At 35.2% G+C, this 19563-nt stretch overlaps 1 protein-coding gene across 3 annotated transcripts in view; it reads left to right on the forward strand.

Moving 5' to 3' along the window:
* FKBP15 (FKBP prolyl isomerase 15) overlaps positions 1–19563 on the forward strand; it is an 84670-nt gene that overhangs the window by 51970 nt on the left and 13137 nt on the right. For 2 of the 3 annotated variants that reach the window (XM_031954668.1, XM_031954670.1), the window contains 10 exons: positions 2355–2472; positions 4745–4854; positions 5120–5227; positions 8380–8474; positions 8690–8792; positions 10562–10624; positions 14855–15026; positions 16170–16306; positions 17686–17841; positions 19319–19471. In XM_031954668.1, coding sequence (XP_031810528.1) covers positions 2355–2472; positions 4745–4854; positions 5120–5227; positions 8380–8474; positions 8690–8792; positions 10562–10624; positions 14855–15026; positions 16170–16306; positions 17686–17841; positions 19319–19471 — 1215 coding nt within the window. The remainder of the gene's footprint in view (positions 1–2354; positions 2473–4744; positions 4855–5119; positions 5228–8379; positions 8475–8689; positions 8793–10561; positions 10625–14854; positions 15027–16169; positions 16307–17685; positions 17842–19318; positions 19472–19563) is intronic. The other variant, XM_031954669.1, reaches the window with a different exon arrangement.

The following is a 19563-nucleotide window of genomic DNA, read 5'->3' on the forward strand; positions in this document are numbered from 1 at the left end:
GACTGACATATTTCTGCATCTAGAGAGAGAACTATGCAGAGTGAATATGGATCAAAGCATATTTTCACGTTTTTGTTTGTTTTCTTTCTCATGGGTTTTTTCCCCCCTTTTGGTCTGATTTTTCTTACATGCCATTTTACAGATATAGAAATATGTTTAAAAGGATTGCTCATATTTAACCTATATCACATTGCTTACTGTATTGGGGGGAAGGGTAAAGGAGGGAAAGAGAAACATTTAGAATACAAAGTTTTAAAAAAATTAATGTTGAAAACGATCTTTACATGTATTTGGGAAAATGCTATTTTAAAAAAATCTAACAGATTTTATGTGGGATTTTAGTCAATAATTCTATCTTTACCCAAATATACTTATAGACACAACTTAATCTTTTTTAAAAGTCACTATGCCGGGCAGTTACGCAGCTTACTTTAAAATATATTATGGGAAAGCTAGGAAAGATGCTGAAAAATGTTTCTCTCTTCTCTTACTTAGCAGGATTAGTTTTCCTATTTAAAACTACTTAGCAAAGTAGATATGCTGCCAGCTTTCATGCTAATATAACTTCAAATGTTGATGATCTCATCCAGCTCTGAAATGTACTTAAAACAGTAATGATCTCACATCACAGTCTAGCTCTCTGATCCATTCTCTCTACTCTCACAGTTACCACCTTAATTCAAACCCTTATTACTTTCTATACTATTCAGATTATTACAGAATCTTCCTATTTGGTCTCTTTGCCTCAAGTCTTACCACACTCCTGTTAAACTTGACTCTATTGCCAAATAGTTTTCCTTAAACACAAATCTGACTTTGTGACTTCTTTATTCATCCACTTACAAGGCTTTGGTTTGCCTCTAGGATAAAATATAAGTTCCTTTGTTTAGTTTTTAAATCATTTTATTTAACATACCCCCAGCTTTTCTTTCCAATCTCATTACTCCATGTCCTGTACTCTGCTCCTAGGTGAAAAGAACTTCTCTGTGTTCCTCATTCATAACACTCCATCTCCTTTCTTTGGGGCTTTACATTATAGCCATTCCCCATGCCTGGTATGTATACCTTTCTCATCGCAACATCATAGATGCCCTCTGTTCCTTTTAAGATGCTTCCCAAGAACCATCTTCTGCATGAGATTTTTCCTAATTTTGCTCCTCCTTCCCAGACTACCTTGTATTTAGCACTTTTTACATATTTACGTTTCTTCATTTTATTTGATTAGAATTTCACTAAGATTTTTGGGACACTGTGTTTTGTGGGGTTTTTGTACTTGGTCAAATGTCAGCTAATTGTAAGCAAGAATTGTTTCACTCTTTTTTTAGCACAGTGCTTGACACATAAAAGGTACTTAATTAGTACTTGGTGATTGATTTATCTTCTTGATCAGAGAAAAGTATGATTGAAAGGAGGTGACTAGTTACTTTCAAAATGCAGCTATAACTTTTTTTTTTAATTAAAGCTTTTTATTTACAAAGCATATGCATGGGTAATTTTTCTAACATTGACCTTTGCATAATCTTTTGATGCAAATTTCCCCTTCCTTCCCTCTACCCCATCCCCTAAATGGTAGATAGTCCAATACATGTTAAATATGTTGAAATACATGTTAAATCCAATATATGTATACATATTTATACAGTTATCTTGCTGCATAAGAAAAATTAGATTGAGAAAGAAGAAAAAGAAAAACTGAGAAAGAAAACACAATGCAAGCAAATAACAACAGAGAGCGTAAGAATGCTATGTTGTATACCACCCTCGGTTGCCATGGTTTTCTCTCTGGGTATAGATGTCTCTCTCCATCACTGAACAAGTAGAACATCTCATTGTTGAAGAAAGCCACGTCCATTAGAATTGATCATCATATAGTCTTGTTGTTAATGTGTACAATGATCTCCTGGTTCTGCTCATTTTACTCAGCATCAGTTCATGTAAATCTCTCCAGGCTTCTATGAAATCATCCTGCTGGTTGTTTCTTACAGAATAATAATATTCCATAATATTCATATACCACAATTTATTCAGCCATTCTCCAATTGATGGACATCCACTCAGTTTCCAGTTTCTGGCCACTACAAACAGGGCTGCCACAAACATTCTTGCACATACAAGTCCCTTTCCCTTCTTTAAAATCTCTTTGGGATATAAGCCCAGTAGCAGCACTGCTGGGTCAAAGGGTATTGCAGAGTTTGATAGAACTTTGGGCATAGTTCCAAATTGCTCTCCAGAATGGTTGGATCTGTTCACAACTGTACCAACAATATATCAGTGTCCCAGTTTTCCCACATCTCCAGCATTGATCATTATCTTTTCCTGTCATCTTTGCAGCTATAACTCTTGAGTTTTCTTAGCCCTATGCAGGTATGCAGACCTATGCCTACCACCAGAATGCTACACCAGTCACTTCCCAACTACAGCCTGTAGGACCCATGTATCCAGGACCACTTTCTCAGACTCCTCATTTTCAAGGTAAGAGAAAAAAAAAAAACCAAATCATGATATTTTTCTTGCTCTTCTTTCCTGACTCATTCTTGTTCTTTCTACTTTTCAGTCTCTGAATGTGAAAAAACAAATTTACATTTCCTTGACCATGACCACTACCTTATTCCCAACATCTTATCAGCCCTTCTCCATTTGTTTTCTAGCTCTCTTTTTCTCCCTACTTCCCAAAGCACTGTGATGTGTATAACATGAAGCAAAAATTGTCAGACAAAATGTTTGGATGTTGATGACTTTTGGTTCGAGCACTTAAAAATAAAAAAAATGTATTTTTTTTTTAAAACATTAATATTACTTTCCATTAATACCATATGGAACCCTTCCTTGTTACAGAGTGTAAATATGTAAATAACAAAATGAATGCATTGACCGTCTCGAACACATCTGTGCCATCTTCTGTACTTAGTGTCAGTGTAGAGGAGAGAGACATGCACCAAAAAGACCTGAGTTCAGATATTTTCTCTAAGGTTTGTAGGCTGTGACCGTGGACAAGTCATTTAGATTCAGCCTCAGTTTCTCCCAACCCAAATATAGAGATGATAATAGCACCTACTTAACAAGATTATTATGAGCATCAGTGAGCCATGTGAAGCACTTTGCATACTATGTAAATGTTCACTCTTGTTTGCATAGTCTCCTGCTCCTTTCCTGAGAGGACAGAGAGATCTTTTATTTTCAGTTCTCAAAAAAGCTTTGGCTTTTATACTGATCCAGAGCTCTCATGTTTCATTGTTGCTTTCTTTTACATTATTCTTATCCTGTGTAAGTTGTTCTTTTGCTTTTTCTTATGTTACTCTGCATTAATTCATGTAAGTTTTTCTGAGTTCTTTATATTTGTTCTTATGCATTTGTACTTTCTTTCACATATAACCCATTTCTAAGTCATTCTCTAACTGATGGACATTTCCCAGGTGCTTTCTCAATCGAAAGCTTCTTTTTTGTTGTCTATTCTATATCCAACTCATATGACTTTCTGGACAAAGTCCATGGAGTTTTCTTGTCAAAGATACTGCAATAGTTTGCCATTTCCTTCCAATGTGTTCCCATTTTATAGATGAAGAACTGAGGCAAAAAGGAATTTAATGACTTGCCAAAGTTCAGTGACTTGACACATCTAATAAGTTTTTGAGTTCAGATGAGAACTCATATCTTTCTTTTATGTTGTCTTCCCCTTAGACTGTAAGCTCCTTGAAGGTAGGGACTGTCTTTCTTTTTTTGTTGGTCTTTATATTCCCAGAACTTGGTACAGTGCTTGACATCTAGTAGTTACTTTAAAAATGTTTATGACTGATTAATGGCAATGGATAAAATGATCCCACAGTATCTGTATTCAGACATTTGTTAATTTATACATTTTATTTCAATACAACAGATTCTACTCAATAAACACTTAGTTTACATACACAAATGCATTTTCCCAAACAGTTACAGCCTCCTATCTATCAGATAGAATCATTATCTGACTGCAGCAGATAGTACATGTGAGTTTCCACTTTTTTGTGTAGCTATTGTTAATAGAATGAAATTTGTCTTTTAAATCTAACAATTTGTTACCAATATTGACCATTATCTTTTGTCAGTTTGACTTTTATTGTTGTCTTGATTTACATTGTTGTAGTCCTTGTCCTACAGAGATTCTCTCTTTTTTTTCCCCCTTTATTAAAGTTTTTTAGTTTTCAAAACATATGCATGGACAATTCAACAATTCTTGTAAAAGCTTGTGTTCTAATTTTCCCCCATGCCGTATGTTAAATCCAATATATGTATGTGTGTGTGTGTGTGTATATATATATATATATACACACACACACACACACAATTATCGTGTCACACAAGAAAAATTAAGTCAAACCAGTAAAAAAAGAGAGAGCAAGAAGCAAAATAAAATACAAACAAACAACAACAAAGAGTGAAAATGCTGAGCCATACTCAGTTCCCCCAGTCCTCTCTCTCACAGAATCTCTTGATGAGGAATTTGAAGCTCATGGTTCCAGAAAAATGGGAAAAGGAGAAAATAATTTAATTTTATTCTCAAAAGGAATTTGCCACAAAAGTCTAAAATGGGCAGCACTTGTATTCTTTTCTGGCTTTTCACATCATAGCCATATTTTTCCATTACTAATATCATTAATGATAATAAGATCATTGCTCTTTCCCTAGCTCCTTTTCTATTTTTACATTTCTAAAAGAAACTCCAGATCTGCTTAAAACTGTTTCATTTTTAGAATATATCTGTTTTTAGGCTCAGCCGATATTGCTTCATTGCTCATGACTGAAGCACGACAGCACAATACTGAAGTCCGAATGGCAGTGACCAAGGTGGCTGATAAAGTGGATCATCTTGCTGCCAAGGTGAGTTACTCTACATAGGGCATAACAGAGTTAATGGAGAAGGAAGGAGATGGTGCCCCCTGGCCTGAGCTACAACCAGTTCCATAGGTAGAAAAATAATGCTGCACTTAGTGGTGACATTTATGGTTGACTAGGAGATATTTACTTAGAGATTGCTCTGTTATCATCATGCAAAAATAGTTCAATATCTAGATTGTCAAGTTTTAGACGACCATTTTAGCTTGAGGTCTTCTTAACAAAATCTCTTCTGATATCTTCTTTTAAGGTGGAAGAATTACAGAAGTACAGTGCTAGCAATTCTTTGCTCCTTCCTGGATTATCAGTAAGCATGGAAACAAGTATGATTATGAGCAATATTCAAAGGATCCTTCAGGTAAGGATGAACTTGCTTTTTTTATGTAGTGCTTCCTTTTTGATTCTATTTCCTCAGAATTTATCAGTTGTATATACCTCCAACATACAAATGGGCAGCAAGTATAAAATTGAAGAAACAATTTATCCAGAATTATTTAACTTGGTCAGAGTAAAGTCTCACAACAATTACAGCAAAAAGTGCCTCTCTCTCTGAGAGGCGGAGTCAGTGACTTTTCAGACAAGCATTCAGCTGGTACATGAGGAATATAAAACATAATGCATGATCTCTGAGGAGAGAGCCAACATGGCTTAGTAAAGACAGGGATTCGTCTAAGCTTTTCTGAATTCCCCTATAAACAACATTAAAAATATTATCTCAAAACAAACAGATGCAGTGAAGCAATTTTCTCACCTATGACAACTTAAAAAGTTGATAGGAAAAATCTTTCTCATTGGGGTAAAAATGGAGCACCGTCCAGGGCAGGCTACCTCCAACAGCAGGCCTTAAGGGCAATGGAATCAGTGGAAGCTATGGTAATGACTGCATTGGCTTCTGGACCTCTTATGCCAGAGATATTAAGAGGGTCAGAAAAACTGGTCCAAAGATTAGAGGAGACCTTTTGTCTGGTACTGTGTGCAGGATTCTGTTGCATTAGTGATACATGGTTCTGGGTCAAAACCCCAAGATAAGGAGGAGAACTAGCAGGAGCAAGGACTCTGGGCATAATTCCAGGTAGAAAAAAGTACTTGTGATCACTTACAGACACAGGCAAGGAAAGCATTGATTACACATCTCCTTTGATTATACCACCTTGGAAGAATTGAAAACTACAAAATTAACTGAACACAACACAAAAAATCCTGAAGCTTGAGATAGTGCCACCTCTATCCAGGAGCAGAGACCAACTTTAAAATAAAGTTAAAAGTCAAAGAAAAGGCTGGAAAAATGAACAAACATCAAAAAAAGAACTTGAACATAGAAAATTACTATGGTAACGGGGAATATCAAAATACAAGCTCAGAAGAAGATAGTGAGACAAAAGTTGATACTTGCAAAGTCTCAAAAAAGATTAAAAATCAAGTAAGAGAGGCAGAGGAATATTGCAGAAAAGAAATGAAAGTAATGCAAGAAAGAGTCACTAGCTTGGCAAAGGAGGCACAAAAAAAATACTGAATATTTTAACTAAAAGCAATAGGATAAATGTTAAAAGGAACAATATTCCACTGAAGAGAATTTCTTTAAAAAACAGAATTGGCCAAATGAAAAGAGGTACAAAATTTGATGAAGAAAATGACTTAAAAAGAAAAATTAACCAAATAGAAAAGGAAATACAAAAGCTTACTGAACAAAATAATCCTTGCAAATTAGAATTGGGTAAGTAGAAACTAATGACTCTATAAGATATCAATACACAATCAAACAAAATCAAAAGAATGAAAAAAATAGAAGAAAATGTGAAATGCTTCATTAGAAAAACCACTAACTTGGAAAATAGATTAAGGAGAGATAATTTAAGTGTTATTGGATGGTAGAATGTGATCAAAAAGACCCTAAACATCATATTTCAAAAAATTATCAAGAAAAATTGCCCTAAAATCCTAGAACTATAAGGTAAAATAGAAATGGAAAAAATCCACTGACCATCTCTTGACAGATCCCAAAATGAAAATTCTCATGAATATTATAGCCAGATTTCAGAGCTCCCAGGTCAAGGAGAAAATAATTGCATTCAGACAAAAAGAAACAATTTAAATATTATAGAGACACAATTAAGATAGAACAAGATTTAGCAGTTTCTATATTAAAGGATTAGAAGGCTTAGAATATGATATTCCTGAAGACAAAGAAGCTAGGATTACAACCAAGAATCCTCTACCAAACAAAACTAGTATCAGCCTTCAGGAGGAAAAATGAATAGTCAGTGAAATAAAAGACTTTCAAGCATTCCTGATGAAAAGACTAGAGCTGAAAAAAAAAATTTGAAATTCAGACATAAGACTCGAGAAGCATTTAAACAGGAAAGAGAAATCATAAATCATAAGGGATTCAGTAAGTTTACATTTACAGTAAACTGTTTACATTCCTAAATAGAACGATGATACTTGTTAACTCCTAAATATGTTTCCTTTTTTAAGGCAGCTAGAAGGAGTGTACATAAGAAGGTATAGGTGTGAGCTGAATATAATGATAAAATATTTTTAAAATAAATATGCTAGAATATAAAAAAAATTTAAGTATGAAAGCGCTTTTACAATGGAGGGAAAGATGGGGAAGGAGGTCACTGGTAATGCTTGAACGTTACTCTTATCAGAATTGGCTTAAAGAAAAAATAACATACATATTTATCTGGGTATCAAAATGTATTTTATCCCAGGAAAGGAAGAGGGGAGAGGGATAATAGAAGGTAAGTGTACTTATAAAAGGGATGGTGAGTTGGGGGGAGGTAGTGGTTTGAAGCAAAAGACTTTTGAGAGGGATAGGGTGAAAGAAGAGAGAGTAGAATAAACAGGGCATGCAGGATGGAAATACACAGTAATCATAACTGTTCAGGTGGATGGGATGAACACAATACATATTTCCCACTCTCAAGAAGCTTATAGTCTCGTAGAAGAGATAAGACCAATGTACAAGTAACCATAGTGTACAGTTGAATGTGAAAAAACAAGGCAAGCCATTGAGGGCCACAGCAGCTGAGGGAAAAGAGTTTGCTTTGAGCTGGGACTCATGAATCGACTTCAGCCCTGCTTGTGCTCCAAACTAAGAATTATACCAGCAGCTGCTGTTAACTGGAGAAAGATGTCTTATATATCTGACCTTCTACCAGTTGCCTTTTGTACTAAAACTAGTTTTATACCATTGCATTTTTTTCCTCACTTTTTTCCATCTGCATTACATAGGATGTCTTCCTTAGATTTCCTTTCTTAATCTTCCTGGAAAAAAATTTAATGTTCTGTTTAAAGTGAAATGGAGTCTGATCTCTTGTATCCTGGAGTCATATACAGACCCTTTCTCCAGAGGGTTCTGAATAGCAAGACTAAGAGTTGGTGTTTCTTGCCTCAAAATTGAACAAAATAAGACTGGCTTCTGCTGACTTAAATATGTTGCTTCTCTTAAAGCCACTGTTCATATGTGAAAGAATTAAATTGTTTATTTCTATATTTCAAACTTAGGAAAATGAAAAGTTGAAGCAGGAGATCCTTGAGAAGAAAAATCGGATTGAAGAACAAAATGACAAGATCACTGATCTGATTGAACGCAGTCAGAGGTAATAGCACAATGAACTGACCCTAAAAACAAACATGATTTATTTAATGCTCATATCAAACAAGCTTACTTAAGGCAGTGAAGAGTTTCTATACCAAGGGGGTTTCAAACCTTCACAATTCCTATTTATTATATAGCTTTGTTTAGGATTGCTCTTGCCCTCTGTTTGACTTTTGTGTATGTGCAGTTTGCTGGACTTAATCCTATATTTCATAGGTATGTGGAGCAGAATAACCTGCTGATGGAGAAGAGGAATAGCACCCTTCAAATAGCCACTGAAAACACGCAGGCAAGAGTATTGCATGCTGAGCAGGAGAAGGTAAAATCATTAGCACTGGGAACAGCAACCTCAAGGGCCAGAATACAGCTAAGCCCTTTTAACAAAAAAGAACCCAAAGTTTTCAAGTAGAGTGATCATAATCCCAGTTCCTAATTCAGATTAATTCTTGGGCATATTACCCACATTTTCACCTACTGGGATATTCTGAGTTCAGTGAAGTATTAAATTCATATACTTTTACACATTGACTTTTAAAATTTTAAGTTGGTGGAACAGTTTTCCTGCTATATATTGAGAAACAAAATGATACTCATTGAACAAAATGAAACTCATCTGATAATTGTCATAATCCCAAATACTTTTGGTAACATATCTTTCTGGGGTTTAAGGTTTAATTCTAATGAGTTTACATTTTTAAAGATGTTTCTGAAGACCTTTTGTGTTTGAACCTTCATAGCTGTTGTTTCAGCACTGCCCTGGGAGAAGGTCAGGCCTTAATTTTCCAGTTTTACCAGTGAGACCTACTTAAATGACTTGGTCACATTGGGTTAGGGCAAATCTAGCAATGTCCAGCCTGGTGCTCCTCTTGTTCCACCATACTGCCTCTGCATTAGACTGAAATCCTGATTTCAGATTGGAGTGATACCATTTCAGAGACAAGAAATACCATTTATGTCTACAGTGCTTGGGTTTCGGGGTTTTGGTGGGAAGCACTGGTTTTAAGAATTAGGCTTGTTTGCATTCCTGTCATTAACAATGAGATTGGAGACTGTTTGGGTTGCAAAGCTTTAGCTGAGAGTTATTGGCCTTTTCACCTGCTAGGTCTGGAAAGGTTATGTTATGTGGAGGAGAAATGGTTTCTGATCATTTCATTTTGATGGGAAATTAACTGAGGACAATGTGTAATTGCATAGTTAAACACAAGGCTAAATCTTGTACAGTTTATTTTACTGCTTTATACTTTCATGTTTGAGGATTTTTTCTTGAGCTACCCCTAATGTTCTTATTGTATTCTTTAATTATTACCATTAACATGACTTTTTCCCCTTCTGCATTTATATAAGAAGGATTCTGGCATGTTCTAGCCCCATCTTCTCACCAAATGTGACAAGTCCCCATTCTGGATTTAGGGGATTTATGACATTGAATGATCTCTCAGTCAGCTGTCTCACACATGTATCTTGTGTCATATTTCTGTTTCTCCCTTCTGTTTTCTCCTCTCCCTTCTCTAGTCCTTATTCTGTCACCGTTTTTTCCCTCCCATATTTCCTCTCCTTACCCTTTGACCCAGGTTTACCAAGCCCTACAGAACATGTTTGGTCTCACTCATGAAGCTAAAAAGGCTCTTCACCATGGCTTTGCATGATGAAAGACTTGCCACATAGGTCTCATTTCATCCCTGCTAGTCTCATTTAAACTGAGCTGATTTTGAACATTTTCTCATTCCTAATCCTCTTCCTGGTTCCTTATCTTATATTTGCTTCCTTTCATTCTCTTCTTTGGGACTTTCCCTGTGTTAGGGAGAAAACTAAAGTTCTCCTGCTTCAGACAGTATTCTAATTTTAACCAGAAATAATTCTAACTACTCACTTTGACAGGATTGATTTTGGATTTCTGTATAGCCATAACCTATTAGAATTGCCAGGGACCTTTTTTTTTTTTTTTTACAGATTCCTAAGTGATTTGTTAGCTCCTGAGCCTGATTTGACCCTTGTCTCTGACCCTTGTCATTCTTGGTATGATGTGGATGCTTTTGCTGCTTGTTTTTCAGAACATTTCGTTTTTCCTCTTGCTCCTTTTTCTCTCAGCACCTGATGTCAGCAGCAGAATTCGTTGAGGGGTGGGACCAAGGGAGGCCATCCGGACATGGTGTAGGTGTTTAGTGTTTTCTTTCTTTCCGTTCCTTGCGCATGTGCTCACGGACTTGTTCTTACAGGTATTTTGTTTGCTTGTCCATCTAGGATATAAGTTTTTAACTGACTTTGGGTCAGCAAGGGTCCAGAGCTTTTGTGCATGGCAACTCTGCTTTTCCTTTGAAGAGAATAAGATTTTGAGCTGTGTATTGTCTCTAAGCATAATTCCTCCCTGTCTTCCTGGTTGTTTGGTTAACTTTATCAAGGTTTTCTCCTGGCTCATATTTGGTCATGTATTCAAACCATAGGTAGATACAGAGCCAGTTAAAACTTGACTTCAAATTTCAAACATTCATTTGAAGCAAACCAGTCAATTCCTTTGTGCTAGAGCTAATGCCATCTTCTCAGTTGCGTAATTTTCTTTATATTACCAATTCTCTTTATTGCTACTTCCCCTGTGGTAGAACTAATCATTTAAAAAAGTTTAAATTTATGTTCTTTATACTCTGCTCAATTGGGAAGTGAAATATATATAGTTCATTTTAAAAAAGATTTTTGTTCAGTTTGATTCAAATTGGAGACTAGGTAGGGTGTTTTGGCACTCCACAGAATAAACTTCACTTATCTGGAAAATAAGTTGACCTCATCTCCATGCTTCTGGATAAATGAAGTATTACGACATTGTCATTATTGATAATCATTTGCCTTCCATATTTAAACAGTAGAAAACTTCTGGTACCGGTGTACTGGTTAGGATAAATTTGAATTATATACTAAAAATTGCATAAATTACAAATAGATTATTTCAGTTATATTCCAACTGCTAATTATAATAATACTTTATACTTGCATACTACTTTGTGATTTTTTAAAGTACTTCCTTAAAACTATCTCATTTGCTTCTTCTAGTGACCATATGACGTAGAGGGCAACTGATAATATCCCTGTTTTATAGAAAAGGAAATAAGCCTAGAGAGATTAATTGATTTGTCCCCAGTTTTACTCCCAACAGCAGAGCCAGGATCCCAAATATTCTGTCTCCCAGCTCAATGTTCTTTCTATACTAATACTGTGTACATTAAAGCATTTATTAATTCCATTAGTCAAGCAGTTATTTTTGGTGGTGATATTTACTTTTTATTATAGTGATGTTTTGGTATCTGACAAGCAAAGAGTTTGAAAGTGAAACAAATTCTAGAAAATTTCCCCATACATGTTATTGGTTATGTAATTAACTTAAGTAACCCTTTTTTCTTGTGACCCGAATGAAAGCATTCACCTAAACATATACATTCCTTTTATAGCCCATTGATTATTTAAACTCCAGGTTTTTGCTTTGGGGTGGCTTTGAAATATTTTAGATGGGAATTTCATTTTTAATACTTTTTTTTTTTTTTACAAGGCCTAGAAAAGGAAGCCCAAATCAGAACTGCAGAGTTTACCTATTACTACATATGTCAGCAGAGAAATGCTATTTCTCTCTTCTTGGGCTCAATCTTACCTGCCTCATTTCTATATAAGGAAACCTAAGACATCATTATTATTCCTGAATTTTATAATTGATTATGTATGCATGTATATAATTTTTTTCAAGTATGTATATCTGTATTGAGCATTCTCTGTTTTCATATGAATGTCCCCCATAAAATAGAAATATTTAGTAATCCAATTTCAGATAATAAAATTAAACTAGCAGTAAAAGAACTTCCAAAGGCAGGAGAGGGGGCGAAACCTTTTATATGTATTTCCAGCTGAATTCTATCAAACATTTAAAGAATAATTATTACTTGTATTATATGTCATTCTCAAAAATCTAGAAATAAAATATTCTAATAAATACTTTTTATGAACTATAAATAACACTAATCCTGAAGCCAAGGAGGGAGAAAACAAAGGAGAACTACAATCACTAATAAATATTGATTCAAAAGTTTGAATAAAATCTCAACAAAAAGACAATAAACAGCAATAACAAAATTATAAAACAATTTTTTTCACTACCATGGATTTGTACTAGGAATACATCATAATCATATTAAAAGCATATATACCTCAAAATACATGAGTATATGGTGGATGCAGATTATACAACATAGAGAAGGGTCATTTTTAATGTAATTACTATATGCCTTAAACCAAAAGCTAGCATTATTTTTCATGAAAAAACACTAGAAACTTTCCCAAACAACCCAAGAATAAACAAAGAATGTTCTCTTTCCCTACTATTAAAAAAAATCATTATTACTCTTTTCTTATCAGTTATACATATGAAATAACAAAAAAAATTAGCCATATTTTTAAAAAGTCAAAAAAAAAATTGGGAAAATTATGCTTCAATTTGTATTCAGTATTTATCAGTTGTCTCTCTGGAGCTAGATAACATTTTTCCATCAAGATTCCTTTGAATCAATTCCTTTGGAATTGTCTTGGATCATAGGATTGATCAGACTAGCTAAGTCTTTCACAGTTGATCATTACAGCATTGCTGTTAATATGCTCAATGATCTCCTGGTTCTTACGTCACTTTGCATCAGTTCTCCCTGTTATTTTTTGACCTGGTGCTAAAAATGTCAGCACTAACAATGAGACAAGCAAAAGAAATTAAAGGCATAAGCCAAGTCAGAAAGGAGACAAAACTGTTCCACTTTGCTGATAACATAATTTTCTTTGGAAATTAATTGAGATAATTAATAGCTTCAATAAATTAGCAGTATACAAAATAAATCCACAGAATCATCAGCATTTCTACATAATGGTCATGGATTCTAGAAGGAAATATTTGAAAGGGAACTGCCATTCAAAAGAAACTATAAAATGCATAAGATACTGGGATATTAAATATCTGGGAATCAGTATACATGGTGCAAAACAATTATAAAACATTTCAAAGGAATAAAGTTTTGGAGGGATATTTATTGGTTTCAATTAAGCACCAATATAATAAATTTATACATAAATTTATAGATTTAGTGTTATGTTACCCTGATTCCCAAAGGCATACTTTAGAGAGAATGAAGCTAAATTTCAACATAATAATTTGGAGGAGCAAAAGGTCTAGAACCTCAAGGGAAATTATATTAATGTCTTCCTTTCATAGCCAGGAGCAAATATCTGTAGGCCAAATCTACTTCTTTGCCCATGAAAGTTTTTGTCTTAGTCCAGTCTTAAATGGACCTTAAATTCTCCTGTATTTATTAATATTATTCATTCCTGGAAACTATGGGAAGACATTTGTGGGAATAAACATTGTTGGAATTGAATACTTTGAAAAATTAACAAGCCATACATATCTGGGATACCCATTGTATAATAACCCAAAGTAATTGAGAATGAAGCACTCAGAAGAAAAAAAGTTAAGAATATATTCGAGAGAGTCTGATAATTGCATGTTTTGTTACCAAAGAGCTACAGTTATATATTGTTTCTTTTCTTCATTAAATACATCTGTTGGCTCAGCACCTCTTTGATATAACCAGCCACTGGACTGCAAGGTCTCATAAAAGTGGAGAACTTCCCCTTCAGAACCACCACTACACAGATTATGTATTTAAAATATTTTAGAATATGGATGTTTCTATATTTTTTAGGTCCTGGTACTGTTCAGGTCAAAGCTCTGCAGTACCAGGAAAACTGTAATCATGTAGTATCCAAATCTCAACCTGGCATTTCCAAAGGTCATGAGATGTGAAGAAGTAAAGGAAAGTCTTGAGGACAACTATAGTAAAAGGATATTTCTTTTCAGAGCAATATCAAAATATTTATTCAGATAATCCCAGTATGATGACATAGGCCACATAAGAAAAAATTTTAACTGCATTATATGTTATATTGAGCAGTTTTTAAATATTCTCAAATCTGAATCTCTTAGAAGTTAACCTGGGAGGGCCTGCTTTGATACAAATATGAAAGTTGCTTTTTCCATGTCTCATGAGTTGACCTTACAGCATCCTGGGTTATTTGCAGAAAGTCTGTGGATAGAGTATATAGATCAGCTTTCTTTATAATAACATTATTCTTAGAACTCCAGACTACCTTTCATATGTGCTAATGTCCTTCCCATTCAGTAAGTCAGGTTAAGTAATAGATGCCAAACACTATCATCCTTGAGTTCCTGACCTCAGTATTAGTGAGAAGCTGTTACCTGTTCATTGCACATTTTCTGTAGGTTAGAAGAGGAGAGCAGTGTGACTAGCCTAGAACTTAGTTGTGGCTTACACTTCCTCCTAATTCCCCTATTTGGTTAATAAGGCTAAGGTCACAGAAGAGTTGGCGTCGGTGACTGCCCAGGTCTCCAACCTGCAGCTGAAGCTGACCTCTCAGCAGAAGAAAGAGACAGACTTGCAGATGCAGCTGACAGAGTGCCAGAAGGATGCTGACCTCCGGGAGGCTCAGATCAGCAAACTGCAGGCACAGATCACAGGTCTGTTCATGGTAAAAAAGAACTGGACTGACTCTGACCATTATAAACCCAGCCCCGGTGCCCTGGAAACTACTGTTTGTCTACCAAACCGGGGAAAGGGGGAGAGAGAGAGAAAAAGAGAGAGAAGGGGGAGGGTGAAAGAGAGGGGAGAGAACAAAAAGAAAGAGGGAGAGACACATTAAAAAAAAATTTGGCCAATACCATTTTTTTTTTAAACATAAAAGACAACATTCATTACTCTGAAAGGATTATTCATGCAAGGATGCAAATGTACTAAGTTTTCACAGCTCTCTCTCTCATCAGTGGTATGTTTAAAACTGCAGTATAATATAGAGTTCTCTGTTTTCCTGAGAGAGTTGCTGTGCTACCACTCTCTGCCACCATGTGAACAACAGAGTCCTTCCCCCAATACATTCTGTGATTATAAATTGGTTGTGTGTTAAGAAAAACAATTCTACTCTTACTGGTGTGAGAGTTGGAGAGTAGAAGTCAACAGAATTTAAGTTTGCTATGTGAAACTAATTTCATAAACATTTATTAAACATCTATGAATTTATTATTACATTTTGTGTTCAACATATTGAATTGAGGTTTAACTCAGTGATTTCCAATCCTGCCTTTGTATTGTCCCATAGAATTCCCTATCACCTATACAATTTTGAAAGGGGAAAGGAAGTTATTTGAATTTAATTTACTTTAATTAAGTGTATGCCACACTACTGTTTTTAAAGGAAGTGAGGAGAACTGATATGAAAAACCAATAAAAATGTTAACACTTCCAGGGACCTATTTGATCTGACTCATTGTATAAAAACTAAAGAAAAGTTGTATGTTCCAGAGTAAAACCACTTCTTCCAATTGGGAATATTTTCTTCACTTCATACATATTCAAGTTGAGGTACAACTATCCTGTTAGCTAAATATGAATGGGCAAAAGAATGAGTTTATGAGTATGTCTTTGCACAGCAGCCTCAATAAACCTTTTATAGAGTTGGGGGGGGGGGGAGGAAGAATTGTCCCAAATAAATGGGATAGTATAGTAAAATTTTGAAACCTTAAAGATACTTAGAATTACCTGCCCAGCCCAGCCATTAGAGTTTCATTCATCCATACTTGGACCAACTGTCTGCTTCTGTTTTTCAGAACTCCAGGAAACATCAGAGCTTGCTCAGTCCCAATTTAAAATTGAAAAGCAAAGCCGTAAGCAATTAGAACTGAAGTTGTCAACTTTAGAGGAGGAGCTGATTGATCTTCAGGCTAAGAAAGAATCTCTGGAAAAGGTAACTTTTGTTGCATAAGTTCTCAAGATTCTTTTTTATATATATACTAAAGCTTTGCCAATAGAATTTTATTTTTTTTTCCAATTACATGTAAAGATAGTTTTCAACTATGTGTTCCAAATTTTTTCTCCCTTCTTCCCTTACCTCCCCCTTTCCCAAGACAGCAAGGAATTTGATATAAGCTATATAATGTATAGTCCTTTTAAGCATATTTCTATGTTTGTCATGTTGTGCAAAAAAAAAAAAAAACACACACACACACAAAAAGGGAAAAACCACAATTTTAAAAAACCAAATAAACAAAAAAGGTCAAAATACTATGCTTCAATCCACATTCAGTCTCCATAGTTCTCTTTTTTGGATGCAGATGCTATTTTCCATTCCAAGTCTATTAGAATTGTCTTGGATCTGTATTGCTGAGAAAGCTAAGTCTATTATAGTTTTGATCTTCGCACAATTTTGCTGTTACTGTGTACAATGTTCTCCTGGTCTTGCTCACTTCAATCAGCATCAGTTCACCTAAATCCTTCCAGGCTTTTCTGAAATCAGTTTGCTTATTTTTTATAGAATAATAATATTCCATTACATTCATATACCATAACCTATTCATCCATTCCTTAATTAATGGACGACATCAACTTAATTTCCACTTCCTTGCTGTTACAAAAAGAGCTACTAAAAATATTTTTGCACATGTAAGTCTTTTTTTCCCCCTCTTTTATTGCTCTCTTTGGGATATAAACCCAAAGTGAGACTACTGGATCAAAGGGTATGCACAGTTTTATAGTTCTTTGGGCAAGGTCCAAATTGTTCTCTAGATTGGGCTGGATCATATCATAATTCCACCAACAATGCATTAGTGTACCAGTTTTCCCACATCCTCTTCAACATTTGTCATTTTCTTTTCCTGTCATCTTAGCCAATCTGATGGTTGTGAAGTCATACCTCAGAGTTGTCTTAATTTGCATTTCTCTTATCAGTAGTGCTTTTCATATGACTATAAATTACTTTACTTTATTCATCTGAAAATTGTCTGTCTGTATCCTTTGACTTGCTTCCCTAAGACGCTATAATAGACCAGTCAACCAAGTCAACTAATTCTAGCTTTTAGAAAAAGTTTGGGAGCTGTCTTCTTGATCTGTGAAGAAGGACCCTTCTTGATTTGAAAATTCATTTCAGCACTAGGAAAAGATGGCCTGCCCTGAAAACAAAGATCTCAGGTCTTAGAGTATATTTCAATGGGGATATAAAGGAAAAGATAACTAAATAAGAAAATATTTTAAGTTTTCAGCAATTAAGCAAATTCCTAGGGATATATTTGCTCTTATTTAACCTGTACTAAACTATTAAAAATTAGGATTAATTTCTTCCTTCCAAAGACCCTTTCAGAAAGGAAGAAGAAATCTGCCCAAGAGCGAAGCCAGGCTGAGGAAGAGATAGTTGAAATTCGAAAATCACACCAGGAAGAATTAGAAAAACTTCGACAACTCCTAAAACAGGCTCAGGTGTCTACAGATCAAACAGCTGCTGAACAGGTAAGGGAAATGTGGGAGTGGCAAAAGAGCAGACTGTAAATCTGTGTGAAGAAGTGACAACTTCAGACATAAGAATGAGTTTTCCACATTCCATTTTAGACTTTTAGGAGTGTTACCTGGAGTCCTCAGTTACTGGTACCAAAGGGGACAACTATCAAATGAAATCCATCTTTCCAGGAACATTTCAGTGCTGGAAAAGAATGGGGAGCAGTGTTATAAGAAAAGATTTTGTAGGAAGTTACAAAGGAGGCAGCCAAAATATGAATTTAACTAAAACATAAGCTCAGCCAATTAGACACAGCAGGCAGCAAAATCTTTGGGTTCTAGGAGGAATAAACAAGGTCAGCCAAGTACTACAAAAGGTCTAGGCAAAAGGCATTCAGAGAGGTAAGTTGGCCCTAATAGAGAGGAGGCACAAAGCAAATTCTGATTTGGGAAAAAGCTATTTGTTGCTGTTCACTTGTGCATCTTTCTTGGGTGTTAGTGCCCCATCACCTCAAATGTTCAGTAGACATGATTATATCAGAGGATTAACTACTGATGAAATTAAAATTACTCTCTGTCATTTAATTATTGATTCTATTCTGTAATTGATCATATTCTCTATTACTGTTCCATTTTGTATAATTGCTCAGTCCTCTATCACTTGAGTCAGCTTTTCCTCTGAATTAATTTAAAGTTATAAGTTAAGAGGCAGCTAGGTGGTAAGTGGGTAGAGCTCCAGCCCTGAAATCAGGAGGATCCGAGCTCAAATCTGGCCTCAGACACTTAACACGCCCTAGCTGTGTGACCTTGAGCCAAGTCACTTAACCCCAATTGCCTTAGCAAAAAAAAGAAAAGTTATAAATTAACTTATCATCACCAAAAGGTATATTGTCCATCCTTGCTTTTCCTTGGGGGTTTTATCTCACTGGAAGAGCATTCTATGTGTCAGAGAATCTACTAACTCAGGTCTTGGCATCAAGGCTTGCAAATTGCTGATGGGCCTTATAAAACAAAGAACATTCCTTAATTATTAGAGAGGAATGGTCACTAGTCTCTTGTGTATTAGTCTGCTTGCTTTAAAATTACAGTCACATTTTCTTCACTCTAGTGATATTGTCTATCCTGTAACCAATCGTAAACTTTATTAAGTCATACCTTGGAGAACTTTGGTCATTGAGAAAGACCCTTGACCCAATTTATTGATTACTTCTAGCTTGACTAATAAATGATAATGCTCAGATCATTGTCTTTTGATTTACCTTATTTTTCAAAAGTAACATTACTAATGGACTCTGCCCCAGTTTATAGGCACAAGGGCCCCAGAACTTAAAAAGATTGATGAAACAGCCCCACTAAGGAAGAAGAAACATATTAGAAGCTATTGACATATTATCTTATACAAGGAGAAACTATTTAGGCTTAGAAAATCTCCCTCTCCAATGTCCTAAGTATCCTTATAAGTTTTAGGATCTTACATAAATTCTCTGGGCAGGTGTCTCTCATGCAAGCTGAGCTGAAATCCCAGTGGGAAGCCAAGTGTGAGCATTTGTTGGCTTCTGCCAAGCATGAACATTTGCAGCAGTACCAAGCAGTGTGTGAGCAGAGAAATGCTACTCAACAGAAACTCATTCACCTGGAAGAAAAGGTGAGCCATACTGAAGCAACAAGGCTGGCCAACAACCTCTTTAGATTATTTGGATCTTATATTTATTCATCAGAAGAGGGGCAAGGGGAGGT

This window comes from Sarcophilus harrisii, chromosome 2, assembly GCF_902635505.1.
Source record: "Sarcophilus harrisii chromosome 2, mSarHar1.11, whole genome shotgun sequence".
NCBI lineage: Eukaryota > Metazoa > Chordata > Mammalia > Dasyuromorphia > Dasyuridae > Sarcophilus > Sarcophilus harrisii.